Source organism: Leptinotarsa decemlineata, unplaced genomic scaffold, assembly GCF_025532065.1.
Source record: "Leptinotarsa decemlineata unplaced genomic scaffold, Ldec_3_MD MMD2_tig00026294_RagTag_RagTag, whole genome shotgun sequence".
Classification (NCBI taxonomy): Eukaryota; Metazoa; Arthropoda; class Insecta; order Coleoptera; family Chrysomelidae; genus Leptinotarsa; species Leptinotarsa decemlineata.
In genome coordinates, this window is record NW_027412674.1 from 8,044,158 (window position 1) to 8,067,955 (window position 23,798).

The 23,798-nt window shown below is 33.7% G+C and overlaps 3 protein-coding genes across 3 annotated transcripts in view; 1 reads left to right on the forward strand and 2 right to left on the reverse strand.

The window, feature by feature from the left end:
• Nucleotides 1–450: 450 nt before the first annotated feature.
• On the reverse strand, nt 451–3,071 carry DCP1 (decapping mRNA 1). The gene has a single exon (XM_023172890.2). The coding sequence runs from the start codon at nt 3,041–3,043 to the stop codon at nt 1,850–1,852; it is 1,194 nt and encodes a 397-aa protein (XP_023028658.2). The 5' UTR covers nt 3,044–3,071; the 3' UTR covers nt 451–1,849.
• A 1,918-nt stretch (nt 3,072–4,989) lies between these two features.
• BCL7-like (chromatin remodeling complex subunit BCL7B-like protein) lies at nt 4,990–13,567 on the forward strand. Its single transcript, XM_074180276.1, has 3 exons — nt 4,990–5,215; nt 5,279–5,463; nt 11,831–13,567. The coding sequence occupies exons 1-3, from the start codon at nt 5,127–5,129 to the stop codon at nt 11,953–11,955; spliced, it is 399 nt and encodes a 132-aa protein (XP_074036377.1). The 5' UTR covers nt 4,990–5,126; the 3' UTR covers nt 11,956–13,567.
• Nucleotides 13,568–13,958: 391 nt separating this feature from the next.
• Nucleotides 13,959–23,798, reverse strand: part of cdi (serine/threonine kinase) — a 73,842-nt gene continuing 64,002 nt past the window's right edge. Inside the window, exons 3-5 of the mRNA XM_074180275.1 lie at nt 22,997–23,328; nt 20,553–20,737; nt 13,959–20,330 (exon numbers count right to left, since the gene is read on the reverse strand). Of these exons, the coding sequence (XP_074036376.1) occupies nt 19,474–20,330; nt 20,553–20,737; nt 22,997–23,328 (1,374 nt within the window). The 3' untranslated portion in view covers nt 13,959–19,473. The remainder of the gene's footprint in view (nt 20,331–20,552; nt 20,738–22,996; nt 23,329–23,798) is intronic.

Consider the following 23,798-nt stretch of genomic DNA (forward strand, 5'->3'; position numbering starts at 1 on the left):
CTCGCATAAAACTCCTCAATTTATTTTTCCAATTCTTCATTGTTGCACCTGCCGAATAAGTTCTCTCTCACACCCATAAATGTTTGAACTGCATCCACATTTTAATGTGATTTTGTCTCAGTCATCAACAACACAGAACATCATCAATAAAAACATATACATTTTGATAATGTTCATGTATGAATTCTCATATATTACTAAAATTCTTTCATATATTATTTTTTAGTAATCATCATTACTTAAATATCTTTTATTATCACACTTCATGACTTGACGAACAAAGGAAAGTCTCTAAACGACTGTGAGCCTACTGACAACCCAAACTTCTACACTAAAGTTGTTTGGACATACAACAATTTAAAATCAATTTCATATGGAGTTAGAAATATATTCTAATAGACATTATCATGAGAGAAGATATCACTGGTAATCACAATAATACAACAAATATTCAAAAACGAATCAGCGTAACTATATATTACTGTTGTCAAGTTTTACATAATTGTAATAAAATTCAAATGATACTAATATTATGTCAACAGATTGAAAATCATAGTGAGTAATCAAGGGCAGAAATATTCAGTTTAAATACATACATTTGGAAAATGCTCTACTATTCAAAGCATCTTTAAAAAACTGAAAAATATAACTAAAAAAAATTTTCCAGTCCTGCAGATAAAATGGACCATATGGTCAATACAATAATTTACAGTTTTTGTTAAATCTAGAAAAGTTATTAGACAATAAAAAACAGTTTCTATTCCTTAAGTCCACATCATTTTTGTTGTCCAATTTAGATCACATTTTTACAATTACTATTTTTCATTTCATATCGAGATCTGTACAAAAAATATCCATGTTAGTATTACTTCCACAAATATTTCAAAGTCCTGCATTGAAATACTTTCTGAAATATATTAGACTTCAACGCCTGAAAATCAAGATTATATAATACAATAAAGTTTTAAAATCGCAAAATTATCAAATGCTCAGAAACATCTTTCAACACAAAAATTATATAAAAACCATAAAATAAGGTGCAATTAAGTTGTATCAATATCTTTACAATTTAAGACAAATTATATTTTGAAATACAATAAGATTTCTTTGCTGATTCAACACTTTCATTTCATGTAACCAGATTTTACAAACCTTGCAATGAATACCTCCCTAACTAATAATTTTAATATTTTTTATAACTACAAAAAATAATGAATAAAAATAAAACTGGAACTCTACTTAAACCTGACAATTTATTACAAACCTTAGAGAGGGAGTCTTAAGTTAACTCAGTGAACAATGTGTAAAGATTATATTGTTGCGGATCTTTTTCAAAAGGTAGTATACATTCACTACACTTGGGTTGAGATTTCTGTCAATTGCATTCATTAAAAAAAAATTTGAGAAGTTTCTAAGCCTTCCAATTAAAATAATACAACTAACTTTACATTTCACAGTTTCGACTGATTCACAGACCATACTCATACTTTTATTTTACTTTCTGTTTAGCAATTTTTCTATTCTATTAAACAGGTCACGTCAAAGCCGAAATCATGACAGAAAATTGTAAATTGACATATTCCGAATCTACACGAAGGCAGGCAAAAGATACAATTCTAAGTTTACTGTCAAAAGTAAAATATAAAGTAAAAGTGCGGATGATGAGAGGCTGTCAGTCATCAAAGTTATTTACAAAATCAACGATCAATTTGAGTAATCAGTACATACACAATTTAAAATCTACGGCTTTTTTAATCAGTCAGTGTATCAACATGTTTGCCATTTACAAAAATTTCATCTAATTAAGATGATGTCAATTATAACAAAACTGATAAAAATAATCGATCATTTATATTAAAGAATTACTGTTGAGATTTACCCTTTCCATTATAGATTTCACATAGGCTTCATGGATTTGCCTGGTAAAATCAGAGTTATTTTTCAACAAGTAGATCAAAGCTTGTGCCAACTGCTTCTCAGTTAACAAATCCATTTGTTCCAGTTTTTCTTCAGTTGAATCGTTTAGATTTTCTTTGGCTGTTGGATTGGTGAACATCATTGGAGTCATTAAATGAGGTTTCTGAGTGTCCAAAAACTGAGCAAATGATGAAGTTCCCAGCAAATCATTTGTATCCTCCTTATCAGATCTATTTTGATTATGTAGCAAATGAGTGAGTGGCGAAGCTGCCTTTAATTGGTTTTGATTTTGACTGACTGAATGAGTGTTCAAATTCAAGCCATTCTCAGAACTAAAATTGATATCATTGGAACTTGAACCTGGAAAAGTGATTGGAACACTTCTTCTATCAGCATTAGTCGTGACTTTCTGACGAACATTCAAGTGGTCCTGTGGTGTAATGGAACGCTGTTGTTTCTCTATATGTTCAACAGTATTAGCTGGATTAGACATGAGTCGTTGAAGAACATTTTCCCCACTGCTTCCTGAAACACTAGGCTTTTGAGAAGTTTTAGTACTAGCTTTAGCGAAGAAATCCATAACACTTTGGGAGGTCACATCAGGAACCCTAGGAGTGGATGAATACGTTGTTGGACCCTCTTGTTTAACAGGTGTTCTATTGAAAGTTTCTTGTGCCTTCGTTAACATACTAAAGATATCAACGTTACCGTCAATCTTTTTGGACTTCTCGTCGTTTCTATCCTTGAGCCCCTCCATGAGAGATTCAATCATACAAGTAATTCTTACACACTCTTCTTTGTTGAAAAACCAAATTCCAAAAATCTTACTCTTTGAATTCCTGTACAGCAGAAAAGGTACTTGCATTTGATAGTCGAAATCTTTAACAATGGGTTCGATTAGGTTGTCGGTATTCAACCTATTCATAACCATGATACTGTGAAATGGTTCCCCATTCCGGCTGTAAATAAATAACGCACCTTCGGTTTCTGTTTTTTCCCACGCGTTGGTAGATATATTGAAAATGTACAATGCAACGTGAGTAGCGTTTGCTAAAATGTCTTTAACATATGGATCAACTCGTTTTATCGACGTTACACTCATACGCAACTCGACAGAATCAGCCATGATTTGAAACTGGACAAGAAAAAGAAAAAACATAAGCTTTCTCAGTCGATAAAAACGGTTTCTACTTTTTTGAAAGGCATTATAGATGAGATTCAAGAGAAAATGAAAATTCCAACCAAACTCATTTCATGAATAAAAATCTTTTTAACATTAAAATATTTAAATGTATATATCAATAGAAATACCCATATTTTGGTGTATTAAGCTCGCACTGATCGTATGCCGGATCTGTAATTCCCGCCAAAAGTTAATCGTCCTATCTACTCGATCAAAATACATTAATCGTGCGTTCCACTAAGCGCTCACAACGATAAAAATGCTCCTATAACCGTTCCATATAATGACCGGGATCGTTGTGGTCGCCTCGAAAACATCACTCATGACGTCATTACTTTCGCTCACGGCAAGCTCACAACGACCCATCCTGAAGAGATGGGACGAAGTTGACGTTGAGAATATTTCGGCGAAGGGTCAAATATTGACCCTTCTCAATGGGAAATCATCGACTTCGTGTTGATGTACCTACCGTTCACTGATGACTGGCCAAATATCCCGAAACCGGTCTGCAAGTGTGCCCGTTCCAATAATTGAAAATCGATTCCAGCAGTTGAATTACCAGAAGCATGTGCAGAAATTTCTTCTGTGAAGAAACCTGCACTAACACTTGTCTGATATAATCTAACGACCTTCGTGATATTAGTCAGGAGAGTTGTTGTTTTCTGATGGGTGTTAGTCCGTGAACCTAATGTGTAGTAAATGAAGACGGACCTGAATGAATCGTTCCTTTGGATCATTTGAGTTATGCCAGTCTTCAAGGATGCGCACTTACTATGGTGACGTTTTCCATAATGAATCCAAATCTGTGGGTTTAAGGAAAGCCTTCGTTCTTATTGCAGTGATGCTTTATGGACATCACAAATTGAGTGGGCATACTTGGACACCGGCTGTAAATCAAATTATCTAAAAGAACAATTCGTTCAGGCCAGTCTCAAATTACCTACACTATAGGTTAATGGACTGACACCTATCAGAAAACAATTACTCCTCTGGCTAATGACAAACATGTTGTTTGTTGTTCGCTTCAGCCTAGTTCGAGGAATGATACTCTGAAGGAATTCGATTTTCAAATATCGTAAATCATCAACTTTATGTTGATGATAGACACTACCTTGCACTGACAAGTGGCCAAACGGTCTGTGTGCTCCAATAATTGAAAATCGATTGCGGCAGTTGTATCGCCAACAGTATATGCAGAAGTAACTTTAGTGAAGAATCCTGCACTGACACCTGTCATCCAACGTCGTCCGTGGTATTAGTCAGGAGAGTAGTGGTTTTATGATAGGTGACAGTCCATTATTCTTCAGTATAGGTAATTTGAGACTGGCCTGAACGAATTGTTCTTTTAGATAATTTGATTTATGAACAACCAATTAGCTTGCCTTCTGCAATTCTGGTGCTGAAAACTCCTACGGAAAGGATGGTTTAAACACAGATTTACATATTTTTGTCTGTCGTAAGATGTCAATTACTTGAGTAACGTGAGGCATAAGGTAAACAATACTGCATACAGTCGTTCAAAACTCTTGATCTCAGAAATGTTGAGTCTGGAAAAGGGGACTATGTGATAATAAGCAAGTATTGAGAAGCCTTTGCTAAAGCTAATACATCTATTAGTCAAATAAAATTTTCAAACTACGTCAAGTAAATTATAAACCTACAACTTATCTCTTCAATGTCCAGGTAGGGCAGGAGGAACTGCAATAATCCAATTGGATAATCATGAACGAGCTTCAAAACGATAATGATAATCTGTGGCAAGAGTCAGTAACAAAGTCGCCAGTAAATGTAGCAATTAAACTATTGACTACTGCTGTTGTCTTTTTGTTTAACAATTCTGTGCTTGACATTTGAAGGCTTTTTGGCCGACGGTCTCAGCATAGAAGTTACTGTTTTGCCGCTGCTGTCCTGACTCTGGTATCTGCGGTCTATCAAAATAAATCATCAACTGTCATCTTCAATAATATAATATAAGTTATATTATCACATTTTTATTGATAGAGTATAAAACACTTTGTAGAAAAAAATGTCGCGTTCTATACGTGCAGAAACTCGGAGTAGGGCCAAAGATGATATTAAAAAAGTTATGAATGTTATAGACAAAGTCCGGCATTGGTGAGTAATAAAAATATAAAACAAAATAGGGTCCTACCATGATGTCGAATATTTAAATTTCAGGGAAAAGAAATGGGTTACAATTGGAGACACTACTATGAAAATATATAAATGGGTACCAGTAACTAGTCATGAACCCAAAAAATCCTCAAAACATAGAGATAATAAGGAGAATATGAGAAAAAGTACAGTACTGGATACTTCGAACTCAAACTCGAACTTCAGTCTTGCTGAAGATTCGAATACTTGTAAGTATTACCACACTAGCGAAGTGATATTGTAGGTACTGCATTTTGAAATTCTTTAGTCAACAAATGCCTAATGTTTCATATCTATGAAGTTGTAGCTTCAGTTTATTATGCTAAAACAACTATAAAAGTTAGATGATACCCTCTGGGTTGAACAGTTGTAGGATTTTTCAATTGATAGGTGCTGCTTTGTCCATCCATAAGTGGATTCATGCATCAGTTGGTGATTAACCTAGAATGGCAATGGCAAGTCATAAGTTTTCAAAGGTAACAAATGGAGATCATAATGTGTCTGAAACTGTATAGAGGAGAGATACATATATACAAGAAAATGAAGATTTCAAAACATTCATCTCTCCCAACTTCTTACACAGTAGGTTGTGGTAAATGCCTGCCAAAAAACAACTACTTCCCTGACTAACACCACGCTGGATTTTGAATTATGTCTGACAGACATTTATGCAAGATACCTCACAGAGGTTAGTTTTGCAGATGTTTCTTGTTCATCCAGCAGCAGGATAATCTGCGAGGATAACCTCTGTGAGGTATCGTGCATAAATGTCTGTCGGATATACTTTTATATCCAGCGTGGTATAAGCCGGGAAAGTAGTTGTTTTTCTGCAAGCATTTACCAGAACCTACTGTGTAGGTAGTTGGGAGAGATGAATGTTTCGAAATTTTATTTCAAAATATTTATTTTCTTGTAACAAATGGAAACTTGAATTTTTATGAATTGAATAAACTTGTGACTGGTGAATAAATCTATCTTATCCTATAACCCCAAAGAAATAATAGTAACCTACATTGAAATCTGTCTTTGAAAGAATGATTACATCCATTTTAGTTATGAGTTCCAAGATTACATATCACATACAAACAGCACAATTTGGCAAAAGAATTCCCACATTGGGAGATAATGAGAGTATCTTTTGAAAAATCTGTAAGACTTTGGCAGACGTAATACATTTTAAGTGAACAGTTCTTTGTTCCCACGGAAATGAGGTGAATTGAAATCTTTGGATGAAGATAGGTCTATAATCTATGGAAGAAGATTTTCTAAATTTCTATGGGGAGAAGCAGTTCTAACAGCTGCTTATTTAACAAATTGCAGACTCACTTCCTTTTAAAATCAGAACTTGTCATAAACATAGCTCAAGGTTTTGTGACGAATACTGACCATCTGGATTGTAAGAAAATTTTCAGAGCACATACCTTGTGCCTGTGCTATCTTAGACGGAATCAGGTTTTGAATGTCTGACCTGAAAGAAATTGTACTGGATAAAGAAATCGGCATTATTGAGCAGCTGGACCTATTGTTCTGAACCACAATAATAATACTATTTATTTATTATCTCCTTATACATTTAAAGCAAATCAATCAGGTACAGTTCATTTATTATATGAAGATGAACGGCGACAATTTACATGATGACAAGTCATCATTCAATTGCTCTTCCACTTAACCTTAGTAGGTTGTAGTGCAGACTCAATCACTAACCTAACCTAACGAGTCTAGACATCTATATCTATTAATATAAATGTGAAAGTTTGTGAGGATGGATGTATGTATATGGCTCCTTCACGCCTGAAAGACTGAAAAGATTTAGATGAAACTTTACATAAGTACAGCTTATACATCAGAATAACATATAGGCTACAATCAACAAAGGTTTTATGTAATTTTTGTTATAATATAACTATTAAGTAAGTCTGAAAAAGTCTTGCTCCTTGAGAGCTACCTTGACAAGACTCTATTAGACCGTGCAGAACCTGCTTCAAATCCGGTAACACTATCCGTAGCAGCCTCACGAAAACCAGGCCACCAAACGCGGACTGCGATTCCAAGAATTGCATTTACCGGATACCATGTGAGTGCGGAAAATCCTATATTGGTGAAACTAAGAAGCCTTTGAATGTTCGCATTGCCGAGCACAAGAAACACACACAGCGAGGGGAAACCAGCAAATCAGGAATAGCAGACCATGTTTGGACCCATCAACACAACATCGAGTGGCCCCAAGCTGAGATCTTGCACAGAGAGGAACATTGGTTTAGGAGAAAATTCAAGGAAGCCGCATACATGTTGTCCAACAACGTATTCAGCCAAGCCAGCGTAGAAATACGCAATATATGGAAACCCATCATCAAGCCAAAAATGGCCAACTCCCGCCAAAACGGTCATCTCCCACGGAACCAGTGAAGCGGAAAATGGAAAGCGGGGATAAGTGAAAGTACTCGAATGACCTATAAATAGTCATCTCTCGGAGGAATCAGTTCAGTCATCACCCGAAGACGATTGTAGATACTAACAATCGAAACGTCGTGAACTAACGTGACTTGGAATCTCTCCACTTTTTATTTTTATTTTCTTTTTTCATTTCTTTATTTTTATTTATTCAATTGTTCTATTTTTACTTGTATTTTATTTCACTATTATTTCATTTCAGGTTTATTTTGGTTAATATAATTGTTATTTTCAGCTATTCATTTTCAATTCTTCTTTTTTAGTTGTTTCAGGGATTTCAAATCATTTTATATAGTAGACAATGGAAGTCCGAACTAGTGAAATTCATAGTGCAACGGGGTATACGTTTTACGATAAAAAAATACCTTAGGTTTCAATTAAATGAACTGTAATCGAAAATAAAAGCTTACAATCATAAAATTTTACGATAGTAAGCATTTATTTACGATTAACAAAAAACTAAAGTTCAATAAAACAACATTTTATGGAATGAAGCTTTTATTTGCTACAAAAAGTTCCTCATTTTATTGACCTCCTTTACCGTCAACATCATTATATCTGGGGTAAAAAAAATATTCAAAAAACTCAAGTGCTGAAGTACCTTGAATTTTGCCGCCTGAACTGGATTCGTTAAATTCGTAAACATAAGGTGAGAAGTCTGGTTGACCATTCAAATCTGCCTTGTAAAGGGAGTTCTTCTTGCTCGATTCTTGAGCTTGAATCATCAATTTGTATTCAAAATGAAGCTCTGTAAATCTATCACATTTTCATGTTGATTTTGCAAATTTTCAGTGTCAGATAGTTCGTCATCTGACGAAAGCGACTCATATTCTTGGTCACTATCATCGCTTCTAGGCAGAATCTCTTTCAACTCTTTATTAGTCAAATATTTCTTTCTTTAAATAATTTTACACAAATACACCTCAGAAAACAATAAAAACACTTAACATACACTGCCTTTTGTTTATGTAAACAGGTTTAAAAACGCACTGCTATCACTAGAACTATTGTTTATCTAATCAGCTGTACAACAGTGTTACCATTGCAGTTAATTTCTCGCTCCAATTGGCTTGTGCGAAATACCTTCTTGACAATATGCGGCTGGAGCAGTCAGGTCGTATTTAATTTTGAAATGCGAGTTATCTCGTCTCAAGCACTATACCAACGATCGAGTATACTCGTCTTGAGCAGTGAAAGGGTTAAGTAGTTCAAAATAAAAGTCCGCGATAGCATATATCTACCTCTTATGTGGGTATTGGGTAGCCACTATATGCAAAATACTGAGCCATAAATACCTACTTTTTCACAATGCACATTTTACAATATCTGTCAAATTCCTATAAAAATTGATACAATTGTCGTTTTAAGTATTTGATATAAATAAACGATAAACTTTGTCTTTTACACTAAGTAATTTGAACAAATCATTTAAAATCACGATAAGTAAACCAGTATGCATCGCGTCTACTGTAAGTCGACGGGGGACGATGCGCGGGGGTAGAGGAGAGGTCTAAGCAATGAAGCGTCATCGCCGAGAATGCGGGCAGACGCGTGAGGACAGACATCGTTGACAATTGTGTTGGTTTGCGAATTTCTTTATAAGTAACATAATTTGATTCTCGAAACTATTCATTACTTAATGCAGTTGGCATATGTTTTTAGTTACTGTATTTTTAAAGTAGAAATATAAATTACTAGCTGTTGCCTGCTCTTATATTAATGTACAGCCGAAGCTACCGAACCTAGAATCTTGAAATATGCAGGAAGGTTCTTTGTATAGCGTAAATAAGCATCAAGAAAAGGAATCAGGAATGTTCACCCCCAAAGGAGAGAAATAGGGGTTTGAAGATTGCATTGAATTTCGTCAGTTTTGAAGTTGGAAACCTGAAGGTTTGGAATAATGAGAAAACATTGTAATTTGTTTGAAATGGTCTGTCACGAAACTTAATGTGACAAACCAAATTCTACGCGGGCGAAGCCGCGGGTATAAAGATCTTGGATGCAAGCCATCGTTTCAAATGTGGTGACATTTTCTAAAACAGTGTTTTTCAACCTTTTCCATGACACGACCCCCCTAGTAAGAAAAAATATCATGCGACCCCCTTGCTGCCCCCTTTTTCATGTATGTTATTATTTTATGTTACAAATATTCAGTCCATACATTTTGATGCGTTTTAATAATTAGCATATGAATACATAATAAAGTACGTAAAAAACATTCTTTTACATCGAAAAAGTCGCCAATTGATAACTAACGCAATTTACGCGCATAGGTACGAACGACCAAGGCCGATGCCGGCCGTCCGGCCGAGAAACGAGCGCTGCCGGGGGCATCGCGGGGTATGAAGGAAGTGACACGCGTGATTGTCAGCCGTTCAGTTGTGTAGCGAGGGCAAATCATTGTTTTCCGTTTTTCACGTATTTAGTTGAAGTGATTTGTAATAATTGAAAATGGATGAATTCCAGAAAAGACCAACAGAACCGTCAACTTCTAGCGGGAGTGGTGGATCAAAACCAAAAAAATTTCGGGTTTACTGTGATAAACCGCAGTGCGTTATTTGCTTTGAAACTTTATCAAGAGAAAGCATGAAGCCATCGAAGTTAGCACGCCACCTCAACACAAAACATCTAAATGAAAAAGATAAACCCGTGGAATTTTTTGAGAGAAAATTAAAAGCTCTTCAACATCAAAAAACTGCCATAGTACAAATGTCCAACCTAAATGAAAAAGCGTTGCTTGCTAGTTATCGAGTAGTTTTTCGTGTGGCTAAAACAGGAAAACCCCACACAATTGCCTAAAGTTTGAAAAAATAAAAGAAAGTACTTTTGTTTCCTTGCAATTTGATGAATCTGCGGATATTGCGGGTTGTGCGCAGTTTGTCGCTTTTGTGCGTTTTGAATCCAATGAAAAATTAATGGAAGAAATACTATTTTGTAGAGCACTTCTTTCAAACACTACAGGTCAGTGCTTGCATAACATGTTCCTTGAAGCTACGCAAGATATGAATATTGATTGGGGAGAAAAATGCATTGCTATTTGTAGTGTATGGAGCAAAAGTTATGACTGGTGCAAAAAGTGGATTTATTGCTAAATTGAAAGAACAAATGCCAAACGCTTCTTGGATGCATTGCTTTCTTCATCGCCAAGCTCTTGCAGCCAAAACCTTGCCACAGGAATAGAGTCAAGTTCTAAATATTATTGTAAATTCAATTAAAAGAAAAGCGTTGAAGATACGATTGTTTCGGATTATTTGTGAAGACATGGAGGCACTCCACCAAAATTTACTTTACCATACAGAGGTTAGGTGGTTGTAGTATTGACCATGCTGAACTTTTAATATATTTACAGCAGACCAAGTCGGAATACTCTGAATTTATTTGTGACCCGGATTTTCTTTTGAAATTAGCTTTTCTTTCTGATGTATTTGACCGTTTAAATATCTTGAATAAAAGTCTTCAAGGGCAAGATGAAAATGGCATCACTGCAAAAGACAAAATACATGGCTTCACAAAGAAAATTGACACAGTCTTATATTGAAGAAGTCAGATGTGAGATAAACATCAAAGGAGTATACCCTGGTATGAAAACGGTGTTAGATAATTTGAAACAAGAATTACGACATTACTTTTCTGTTCAAGAGAGATTTTTATTAATTTGTTTGTATTAATATGTACAAATTTTTACCAATATATGCTTTTTGTTAACATTTTCTTAATAAATCTCTCTTTATAAACTTTATTAATTTTTATTGAGGTAGATTTTTATCCTTGCGTGACCCCCCTACAGAAGCATTGCGACCCCCCAGGGGGTCGCGACCCACACGTTGAAAAACTGTGTTCTGAAATATTTGATTCAAAGACCAGGAACATTCGACTCCGAAAATTATCCCATTGTTCTGTCTCATCTTTCTTGCATCAGATTTATTGTGATTCTTTAGATTATAAGTGACTATTCCTATATGTTTTATCATCTTTGGGAAAATAAATGTATTATTATTATTATTATCCTTATTTATATCATAGATACCTCTTCTAGGTATGTGCGTCTTTAGTGTCTGTAATTATTTTCACAATATTGCCTTGTCTACTAGTCTTAAATTGACAATCTTTTTTGTATTTCAGGTTTCTCAACTGTAAGTGACTCTCAAGGCCCCACCGACTTTTCATCATCTCATATGACGTTTTCAGAAGACTCTAATTCACAAGGAAGTGAAATGGTTTCTGTGAAAAGACTTAAAACAGACTGAAGACTTGAAAAAAGTCGCCGAGTGATTTCCTGATTTAATTTCATCAAATTATTTTTTTTGTCACCCACTATGTTGGTGAATGTATGTATTTATATATAATTTATAATATAATTTCAAAATAGTAGGCACTAAATTCTCAGAAATGATTGACGTTTTTGCCTTAATCGGTCTCTTGCTGATGAGGACAAATAAATTTCAAATGTGTTGCTAGTATTTAAAAACTATATTCACAAATGATAATAAAATTATATTAATTATATAAAAAATATATACAGTGGGTCCACGGATGGAGTTTGCTCAGAGGAGAAAAATCTGTATTATTAATTCTAAGACAAAAAGTCATTCTTATAAAAAATTTGCATCTTTTGGAAATAAATCGTCATAAAAAAGTCTGAGATCGGATGTACAGGGTAGGGTGTTAGTAAAGTAATGAATGTGAAAACGTTTTATGATAAAAGTAGCTACCATTAGTATTTTACACAGTTTTGTAAAATGATGAACGATGTTTATAATCTGAAATAAAACATGAATTAATACTTTTCATACCTCTTTTCATAAATTTAATGTTCATTTGCTTTGATGTAGAAATAAAACACCTTCATTTTCTTAAAAGGTTTTAAAATTTATGTGAACACTTCTCGTCAACACTTTCTAATTAAATCACTATACAGATTAACTATGTCGTTACGCAACATATTTTCATTCCGTTCACGGAGCCCACAATACACATTGTATATAATAGTTTCTTCTCCTTCAGATAAATTCGGACGTCAGCTTTTGCTTTGACTGCTTTCACCTGGTTGTTACCCGATTTTTTTTTATTTAATGTTAGTCCTTTTTCTAGAAATATAGGTATCTAATATTGTTACATCGACTACATTATGACTTCTTAGATTTATAGAAAGTGTATAATTCTTTTTTTTTGCTCATCTAGGGTAGGTATCATTAAAAAATATCTTTATTTATTATATAATTGAAAAGGGTATTTCCAATTTTAGAGTTTTCATAACAGAATTTCCTAAACTGTCATCAATGTTGAAACAGACCTTAATCTTTATAACTAAATTATAATAACAGTTCAAAGAAAAAAAAGCTTTATGTATTATTCAACGATTGTTACGCTCATGAATGTTAACCTAGCCGTGCTCAGCTGATGAGCCAATATTCATATCTCTCTTTATCTTATGGCAAATTTAATCTGCCGTTCTCTTTTTCGCCCCACGAACATCTCTGTGAACGCAACGTTGCCATTTATAAATTTAAGTCGCCGAATATAATTCACATGTTTTATATTCATTTAATAAACGTTGATGCTGTTGAATACATTTCATTAGGAGGAAGTTGCTTTAATGAATGAAACACGTCCGTTATTTTATGACTATTTAACTGCGAATCTATGATTTAAATAGAACATGGTGAAATATAGAATCACAACCTGACAAATTTTTTCTTTTAATGCAATATTTCTGAGAATTTAGTGCCTACTATTCTGGAATTTTAGTATAGCATCTGTATTTTTAACAAGATGATACTTTTGTAAATAATTTATTTAGTAGAAATTAATCAAAGTGGATTTGATTGCTGAGATTAGAAATGGAGTTTGATTTCATTATTTTAATGTTTTGATTTAATCTAATTCCAAAGAGTAGGTTCTTCCTTGAAAGACGAAACACTTGAGAAAAGTTGAAGAATGAATTCAAAAAGAGATTCTCAGTGTCACTGTTTTTCGAGTTTGAAAGCCGTGGATTTTTGTAATTTCTGAAATCTAAAATTCCAAAAATCCACGGCTTTCAAAGTCAAAAAACGGTGACACTGAAAACCTCAGCCGCGAAAGTCTAATCCATTTTGTCAAAAAGAGATTGCTATTCTCTGGGTTCACCATCATCATAATCTTTGGCTAGACTGGACTAGACATCTATGAAAATGATTCAGGTATGATTGAATTCTCTTCAACAGTCCCCATATGCAGAAAGGTTACTTGAAGTGAATATAAACAAATAATATATTTCGACAAAAAATCATTTTTATTTCTAAACAACTTGTATACATATTTATTGACAAGACATTATGGAAGATTACAAACAGACCGTTACGAAAATATTAATACTTGCAGAGTTGAACAAAAAATTATATATCAAATTACATAATAAAAACCGATGATTCCAGACTAATTTCGTCATTGGACGGCAATCTTCATAAATAAAAAAATAACGAATCATTAGATGAAATAAAACTATATAGTCTCACATAACTACTTGCTAAATATTTTTGAACCTGTTGACAATACCCAAATTCTGGAAAAATTGTAAATGACAACAAAAACATTTTTATGGTACCATATTGTTTATTCAATTCATATTCAACAAACAGTCTCTTTTTTCTACTTTTGACGAACTTCTTGAAATAATTCGTTTATAAAAAAGTATATCAGAACACAAACACTTCCATCTTGCAGGAAGAAACAAAATTATTGAGTTCATTTCATCATCATTATCAATTTTTTTGTACTCTCGTCCAGAGTTTAGATATTTAATTATCCAACATTATTTTTCAGCGGCAAATCATCATGTGAGAGTATTGATTGTTAAACCACAATTGAAAAAACACTTTTATATTATGTAACAATTTTTGTTCCACTTGGAACGTCACTCATAGCTACCAATGTTATGGTTTTCATATTGCAATTCATTGAATGCAAATTTGAATCACCAAAATTGTGATTTGTCACTAGTTTCCAAAGAACCAAACACTACAAAATTGACAGAATTGAATGACATGTTAATTGCTGTCTTGGCATGAATTCTCTTGTGCAATCACCAATTCTGAATTTATAATTCGCAATAATTTCAACACCACCCGAACAACAAATCTATCAATTCAAAATGTACATCATCCATTGAAATTCCATTTCTGTAAGAGACCTCCAATAAATCTGATTATCCAACGCTTTACATACTTATAATTAAATATATTCAAGAAACAGTTTCTTGTGAGATTTTTACTAAACAGTGTTTCGCTATACAAAAGCTTCTTCGGGCATATCTATATGCAGTATAGACACTTCTGAAGAAACTTTAGTATAACGAAACACTTGCTGCGTTTTTGTAAAACTGTTTAGTGAAAATTTCACAATAAAGTGTTTCTTAAATTCGTTATGGATTTTCATCAAGTATCGGACATCGCAAATTATAATTTATTGTAATGTGTAAATGAAATGAAAACACCCAAAGCATTACCATCAGAATTGAATTATTATTTTCAACTTATCAACTAGAAACACTCTAAACTGTTTTGAAGTTGGGGAAAAACGAGTAGTTTGTTGTCTGAACTGAAAAATCTGTCGGTGATATAAAAGAATCATATCTTGCAATACATAATTATCCCAGATATATCCTTTTATAAACTTCCTAAATAATCCTTTAAAATATGCAATAGCCATTAATACTTTTCAGTATATTATGGGAAGAAAAAATTCAATTCAATTTCATAATATAACACATTTTTTATAGAAATTGTTATTGCAAAAGTTACATTTACCTTAATAGGCATCAATACTATTTTGTACGTATTTTTATTACACACACGGAATAATATTCCCCGAACGAATACTACGGAAAAAAAAAGGAATTTTCAAAAACTCTTGTCACAAAAGTCTGATGATAATTATTTGAGGTAAGTAATAAAAATACTCAATTTCTTCAAATGGTTTCACCTTAAATTTTTATAATAGGACCGTATATGATATTCAATAATTAATAACAAGAAATTCTTGTCTAGTTTATCTTCATGTATTGTTTTATAAAATTTTCATGTTAATCCTATTTGCACTTCACGATATCATTTCAAGTAACCATTCCTTGTATTTTGTTTGAACGATATGAATTCAAGAACCAAGAACTTCCAAAATGTTCAAGAGTGTAAACAAATTTTGCTGTATTGATGTGAGAAATTTTGGTTGAGCTAAATTTGAATCCCTCGTGAGAATTGGAAAATGAGTATATTTGGTTAAGCTGAAGACCATGTAAAACTTCACTTTGCAATTTCATTCACTTTCATGAATAAAGTCAATTTATCATAATTTGACAGCATTACATGCTAATTATAAATGTTTGTATTCACTGAACAATCTAGAATTGAATAAAAATAGCATATTATTCAATTTACTTTTCCTAATAAAAAGGCGTTGTTGAAGCCATTTGAAGAATTACAAATCGAATTAGCTCGACAATTCGAATAGTTGATCATGGATATATAAAAAGAAATCTGGTACATATTTTAAAAATCCTAATTTTACGATGAATTCCTCCAAAAGGGCTTCGCTATCTTAAGTGACAAACTTTACAATCCAGTCTTCTGACTCAGTCAATCATCACTTTAAATTGTTTTAATCATACAGGACAATTCCATCAATAACTATTTACAATTGGAGTATAAAATATACTTTCAAAATCCAGCGTCACTTAGGCCTTGAATACTTTAGATACAAACTGACTAGAAGGAAATAGTAAAAACGTATGATTCTGGATATGTAACCATTAGACCTATCAAGCACGTTAATAAACAACACAAAAATGTAACAAACCTTTCGATGACTTTTTTCAAAAGTCAAAAAAATTAAATAAAAAATTTGTCTAAACTCTTAAGTTTATTCGTAATTAAGGTTAATACTGCCCACTATGCCCAAAGCAACTTTAAATGAGGAGTCGAGGACAAATGATTTTTTTTATTTAATTTCTAGCTATTTTACGAATAGGAAGCAAAAAAGAAAACTGCAGGTTCGAAATGTTTTAACCATTTCAAAATTGTAGGGGAAAGCAGGGTAATTGTATGCTTCATTGTGAAAATAGTCAACATCAGCCATAAATATGGCAATGACATCCTATTTGTACTGGACATTCGTGGAATAAACCATGTGGTGATGTCTTGGAGACGGGCAGTTATATACAGCTGACGATTGTGCGAAGTTCTGTTATATCATATATGACTTTTTGTTCTGCTACGTTGAGTTTAAATTGGTTATTTGTATTCGAGTTTATTGTATCATAAAAAAAAATTAATCATGATGTCATATGTGGCAATGATATGCGACAAGTGTGTTTTTATGGTGAGGCACCAGTCTCAATAATGAAAGATCACGATTCAGGATCTCCCGAGTCAGGTCACCACAAGTTTTCCAGCATAGAATGAAGATTTTGTTACTTGTTTTATGTGACATCTGCAAGCCAATTGTATGTAGTAAATAGTTCCACAAATCGTAAGAACTTATTCTTTAATAGATTTTTGACCATTTCTAGTGATTGCTCAATCTGATTTAGTTGAAATATCTCTTTCTTGAATAATTCAGTGTCGTGTACAATTACCCATATACTTTGGGTAACTTACGTTTGATATATATTGCTTCATTTATTTTCGACAGGTAAACTTCCATATCTTTTAGAAATGGTCTGAATTTCATATGCACAATTGATTTGTCTCCGATATCCTCCTTTCAAATCAATTATCTTTGAATTTATCGCCACAATTTCCTTTTACTTACAATTACCGACTTTCCCTACGTAGGGCTCTATTATCATATAATTGCACTGAAAATGTTTGTGAATTCAAATTTTCTTGAAATAAAAATACTTTAAATAAAAGAAATTCATAATATTTACATTTACAGTTTCTATCTTATTTTTACAAAGATCAGGCCAAGAGCATTTGTTAAATTATTGTTTGATATTAATCGGAAAATAGCCAAAATCAAATAAAAAGAATATCTAATGTCCAATCCATATTTGTAGCTAATTAAGGGGTACAACTTCCAGTAATGAATTCATTACCTCACAGATTTATGTACAATTATTTAGATTTAATCTGCCTGATTTCTAACTACATGATAATTGTATATATGTTTACATTTTCTATTCACCTTTCCCCTTTTTTTAAAGATTTTGACTTGCTATTGTTTCAATTTCAACAACCGCACCCTATATAAATATTCATTCTCAATTCATTCACTACCAGGGCACAAATTAGAACACTTGTAAACATTAGATGCTAAAAAAAAATTATTTTTTCTCTTCTCAAAATCCAGGTTAAGAAAAATAAAAGAACTCCACACTTATCTGATGGAGAATAGCTCCCTAATAATTGTCAGAATTTCCAAGATTTCAGTCAATTTAGCCATATATCACAAAAAGCGTTAAAGTATTAGATGAACCGAAAAGTTCGTTGGCTAACAAACAGATGGCGCTACTAGTATTAAATCCATATAGCTTTTAGTTAACCCTAAACTTCAAACGATACACAAGTAAATAAAGCACTGCATTTTGGCAAAAAAATACTGTTGAAGACAAGGCTTGGAATTATTCAGACTTTGCACCACGAAGATCCACCATTAAGTAGTGGTAAGTTCGAACGAGGTGAAATGAGAATCAAGAATGATGCACACAGTGGACGCCCCAAAGAGGCTGTTACCGACGAAAACATAAAAAAAAGTCAACAAAATAATTTTGGATGACCGCAAGTGAAGTGAAGTTGATTGAATAGCATAGGTTCTAACGATATCAAAAGAATATTTTGGACATATCGTGCATGAATATTTGGGTATGCGAAACCTCTGTTCAAAGTGGAGACCGCGAGAACTCGCAATCAACAACGATGATTCTGAGCAGTGTTTGAAGCTGTATCACCATAAAAAACACGAATTTATGCGTCGATATGTGACAATGGACGAAACGTGGCTCCATCGTTTCATACCAGAATCAAAACGATCGCCATCTGCACGTGGTGAACAGACTCCAAAGCGTGCAAGGCCGCAACAGCCGGCTGACAAGGTTATGGTATCAGTATTGTGGAATGCGCACGGTATAATATTCATTGACTATCTTGAAAAGTAAAAAACAATCAACAGCGACTATTACATAACTTTATTGGAGCGTTTGAAGGACGAAACCGGTCCCATTTGAAGAAAAAGAAAGTGCTGTATCATCAAGACAATGCACCGTGTCATGAATCAATGAAAACGATAGCAAAATTACATGAATTGGGCTTCGAATTGCTTCCGCATCCACCGTATTCAACAGATCTGGCCCCCAGCGACTTTTTCCCGTTCTCAGACCTCAAGAGAATGCTCGCTGGAAAGAAATTTAGTGCCGATGAAGAGGCAATCGTCGAAACTGAGGCTAAAGATAAATCATATTATAAAAATGGTATCGAAAAATTGTATGACTGCTATAATCGATGTATCGCCTCGAAGGGCGATAATACAATCAAATTCTATCAAAACAATTGTTTTTTCTATGTTAACCTACGAACTTTTCTTTCTTTCTTTCTTTAACATTATTTTTCAAAATCATTAACTGTGTACTCAAAAACACATCTATAGAAATTCAGCCAACTCAACCGGATATAAGATGAAGTGTGGATTCCTACTTAAATATAAAATTTTACCCAGATGAAGGCTCTATACTCATCTTAAAACAAGTAAAATTCTGGTTACATTTCCTGAACCGTCTTATCGAAAGGAAAACCAATCTACTTCTTATCAAAGAGCGGTAATTTGGACCTAACAGCACCTTCACATACAACCAACCTAGAACATTTATGCCTCTGAGGGGTCAAGTGTGAATTCGAACTAGAAGCCCCCGAGTTATGCTTCTCTAACGATCTTCTCAAAGCTGCTATTCGTGAGCTCAGTTGCAATCCTCCCCTCACTCCTCCTGGATGTCTCAAAGTTGCTCCTTTCTTTTCAAAATAGTCTACTATAGTCGAAATATTAGGCTGCAAATCATTTGGCCAGTCAGATCCGGCAAGACTTGATATATCTTCACTACTATCGGTGTATATCGAGGAAGCACGTTTACATAAGGCGTGTAACTCAGCATGCTGTTCAAGCTCGTCTAGAGACCTCAAGGAACTCACTGCGGTGCCACTATCACCCCAGAGGCTATTTGGGGATAAACACTCACCTACACTGGAATAAAATCCAGATTCACAAGATCCTCTCCTTCTGAGGCCAGTAATAGCCGATTCTGTGGTAAACTCCGATAAGTTCGAACTGGATCCGCCCTTATACAAGGGATGTACAAAAAGAGGTGATCTAATTGTTGTCGCCTTGCGAGTAGCTGTCGGTGAACCAGGCAGAGATTTGGGTGATTCGGTAGGCTTTATTAAAGGTGATGGAATTTCACAACATGAAGAGAAATTACCAAGGAACTTTTTGACGCCCTGAAATTGTACAAGAGCAGTGAAGGGATTGGTGGTACGTGGTTTGTAGTATGGATCTTGCCGGCACATCAACAATGCATGTCGACGTGCTTTGTCACTTGGTGTAGGATACATTGAAAGTGATAACATTGAAGTGTCTTCTGACAGAGACCGCCGGTGAACAACTGAAACAAAATAAATTATCTCCTCGGCTTCATTGAAAATTAAATTTCTACTATATACAACAGTAAAATTCATTTCAAATTTTGAATAATTTATTCAACAGTTGTTTCCAAATTATTACATTCAAAATTGAACCGTTTAGGAAACTGATCGTGAACATCAACACTGTTGCAACAAAGGATAAAAATATGATGAAAAGTTTTTTTCCAAACAGTAATACATACTTTTGCGGTGTTGTGGAGCACATGCTTGGACAGAAATCAAAGGCAACTGTTCTTCACTTTTTGCAACACAACTAGCTATTCTTGCCTCCTTTTCAGCTGGCATTTTCATATCAGTCAGAATATCACTTAACATCCTCACATTTTCAGTAAATGTTGGACGACTTTTAGGCTCAATAGCACAACACCTGAAAAGCACAAAATATATCTGAGTAAATTACCTTCGAGTGGTTTATACATAAAATGTGAAAACGCTTTCTTGGACGTTCGTCCATCTGGTTGACATTTCACAAGAATTATAAATAATTTTCACAAAATTTCTAAAAAAAGTTTGGCACTCAATGACTCACCAACATAATTGAAAAAACTCTGACTGCAATGAATATGTTAGTGTCTATGTAGGTCTTAACAGTTTTACTCTTACGGCATTTGATCCACTTGATCACATGACCCTTCTACAAAAACTCCACCAATTTGGTTTCCATAATTCAGCAGTGCTCTCATTAAATCCTACTTACTTCAACGCGAACAGTTTGTATCTTATAATAGCTATGATTCTTTTTATTACAATCCTTCATCCGGAGTACCTCAGGGGTAATCTCGGACCACTTTTGTTCTTATTATTTATTAATCACCTCAGTAATTATGTCGATTGTAATAAAGTCACTTTTTGCAGATGATTTGAAAATATATAGACTTGGTGTGGAGTTAACAAACTATATCTCAATGCATCCAAATGTAAAGTAGTGTCTTATAGTAGAAAAATGTCAGTCATCGAGTACAATTATCGAGTAGATACCATTTGACTGTCACAAAGTAACTCGATTGAAGATACTGGTGTATATTTTGATGATAATTTGTGAATTTGAAATGCAAATGAACATGCCAGCTAGAAGACATTCGCTCTTTGAAATTTGCTCTACTATTGGATTGCTCAAACTCAGTACAAGACGGGCACATGCAGATATAATATTTCTACATAAATTGTTGAACAACGAAATTAACTGCCCAACTCTTCTCTGTCAAGTCAATCTGCATGTTCCCCGAGAAGGACACGTAACAACCAAACTTTCAGTGTCGACTTTCATAGGTGTAATTATGGAAAACATTCTCCTTTGTCCAGAATTCTATGAAATGCCAATGGGACCAATATTGATTTTTTTCACATCTCTCAGAGCACTCTTAGATATACTCTACGCGGTATAGATATTTATAAGACTATTTTTTTATCACAATTTTATTTTAATTTTCTCTATGTAGGTTGATTTATTAGATATATAGATACTAGAATAGTTGACTTTCTAAGGTTAATATACTGTATAAAAATTGGGGGTTACCCGTTGATTAAATAAATAAATAAATAAATGTTTCCAACCACATTAGATCGAAAGTAAGTGAAGCATTGAGAGTTTATGGCTCCATAGTTCGCAATTGTAGATCTTTTTCAAACATATCCGCTCTATTTACTGTTTATGTAGCCTACGTAAGGTCAAAATTAGAATATGGCTCTGTTCTATGGTCTCCATTCTACAATTGCTATAATACATTAACGTCGTTTCCTGAAGTTTATTTACTTCTAATCTTATGGTATTTATCCTGATAGAGGAAGGTATTCCATATGAATCTCTTACCATAACATTCAATATTGAAAGTCTTGAATTTCGCAGAAAACTTGCTGGAATAATTTTTCTGTATAAATTACTGCACAACAATGTGGATGCTAAGGAGATGTTATCTTTTATAACTTTCTGTGTGCCTCATTTTAGAACTAGAAGTACAAAAGCTTTTTACAGCCGACTGGCCAGAACCAATTTGTATATCAAGTCATCTATCTTTAGCATCTGTAACAATTTCAATTTAATTTCAAATTTGTGTGATATCAATTTCAATTTCCTAGAATATATTGTTGACACTGCACCTCAGTATTTCATGGGGAATTTTTCATTTTCTGGTATATTTTTTTTATTTCATTTCATTATATTATAATTTTGTTATTAATTTTCTCAAATTGTAACTTTGTAATTATAAGAATCTATATTACTTTTTTTTAACATACTTAGTTAACCCTGTGAATGGTTTTTAACTGTTGGGTAATAAAGGCTATTATTATTATTATAACAATTGCTATAATATTAATGAACATTGTGATTGAGTCAAAAAGTAATATCTTGAATGTTTTTGAGTCTCGAGGATTCAAATTCCGATCTTTTTTTACGTTAACCAGTTTTCGGCCCTCTACGCACGAACTCTCAAAAGTCATAACTTGTGCGAGCTTAGGACTAACGAGCTAAGTACGTTTATGATAATTCTAAGTAAGATGATCATACTCTAAGTATATGAACGGTGGTTACTTTTCTCTCTCTTTTTTTTAAGCCACGAAAAATCAGACATTTACAATGAACTGAAAAGAATAAATTGGGCTGAAATGATGAAATGGAATATCTCACCTAAAGGCAAGCGTCAAGAATTCAGGTACAATGTTGGAACCGCACAGCTCAGAAAAAGCCAGATAGTCCAGGCCGAAATTGTCTGTTCTGGGCAAATAGTCGGGATCAGCGTCGACGCGAGCTATCAATTCGCAGAGTACGATCCCATAACTGAAGACATCGCTGCTTTCATCATAATATTTGCCATTGAGACCTTCAGGAGACATCCAATAAGGAGAACCGACGATGGGTAATTTAGTTTTCTCCTTTGGATCGGGGATGTTCGTTGACAAACCAAAGTCTCCCACCAAAGCCTGCAGTTTACCTGAATCAAGGGCTTTGATTAGGACATTCTGAAAAAAAAAAAAAACAAAACAGTAACAATTTTGAAAGTTTGATTAATTCGACTATTTCCACGTTACTGGAAATACATCAAATTGTAGACGAGTTACAAACTTAACGAAACAATCTGAGTTGTATCGCGAACTATATTAGAAAGTGGGAAAGTACAACTAATTAGGAATAGTATTCCCAAAAAACTTGAATTATTTCAAATTTCGATAATGTCTGAAAATTCGAAAGCCATGGGACTTCTACTGAACTTGATAACTTGATTTTATTTCTGTTTTTACACGCCGAAGAAGCCATTGTATGGGAGCCACGCTGCCGTTAAAACGACATGTTTTTTCCTTAAATGATGTATTTTGAGACACCCTGTACACACTAAGGGACAGCACGTTGAAGTGTTAAAATGTCATATTTTTTCTTAAATCTGATTCATCATTCATCATCATTAATATATCACTTTCGGGCTTCCAATATA

Coding starts and splice junctions, on each gene's coding strand:
- BCL7-like (XM_074180276.1), top strand. CDS start 5,127: ATGTCGCGTTCTATACGTGCAGAAACTCGGAGTAGGGCCAAAGATGAT. Junction 5,216..5,278: donor ATAGACAAAGTCCGGCATTG/GTGAGTAATAAA, acceptor TTTAAATTTCAG/GGAAAAGAAATGGGTTACAA. Junction 5,464..11,830: donor TGCTGAAGATTCGAATACTT/GTAAGTATTACC, acceptor TTTGTATTTCAG/GTTTCTCAACTGTAAGTGAC.
- DCP1 (XM_023172890.2), bottom strand. CDS start 3,043: ATGGCTGATTCTGTCGAGTTGCGTATGAGTGTAACGTCGATAAAACGA.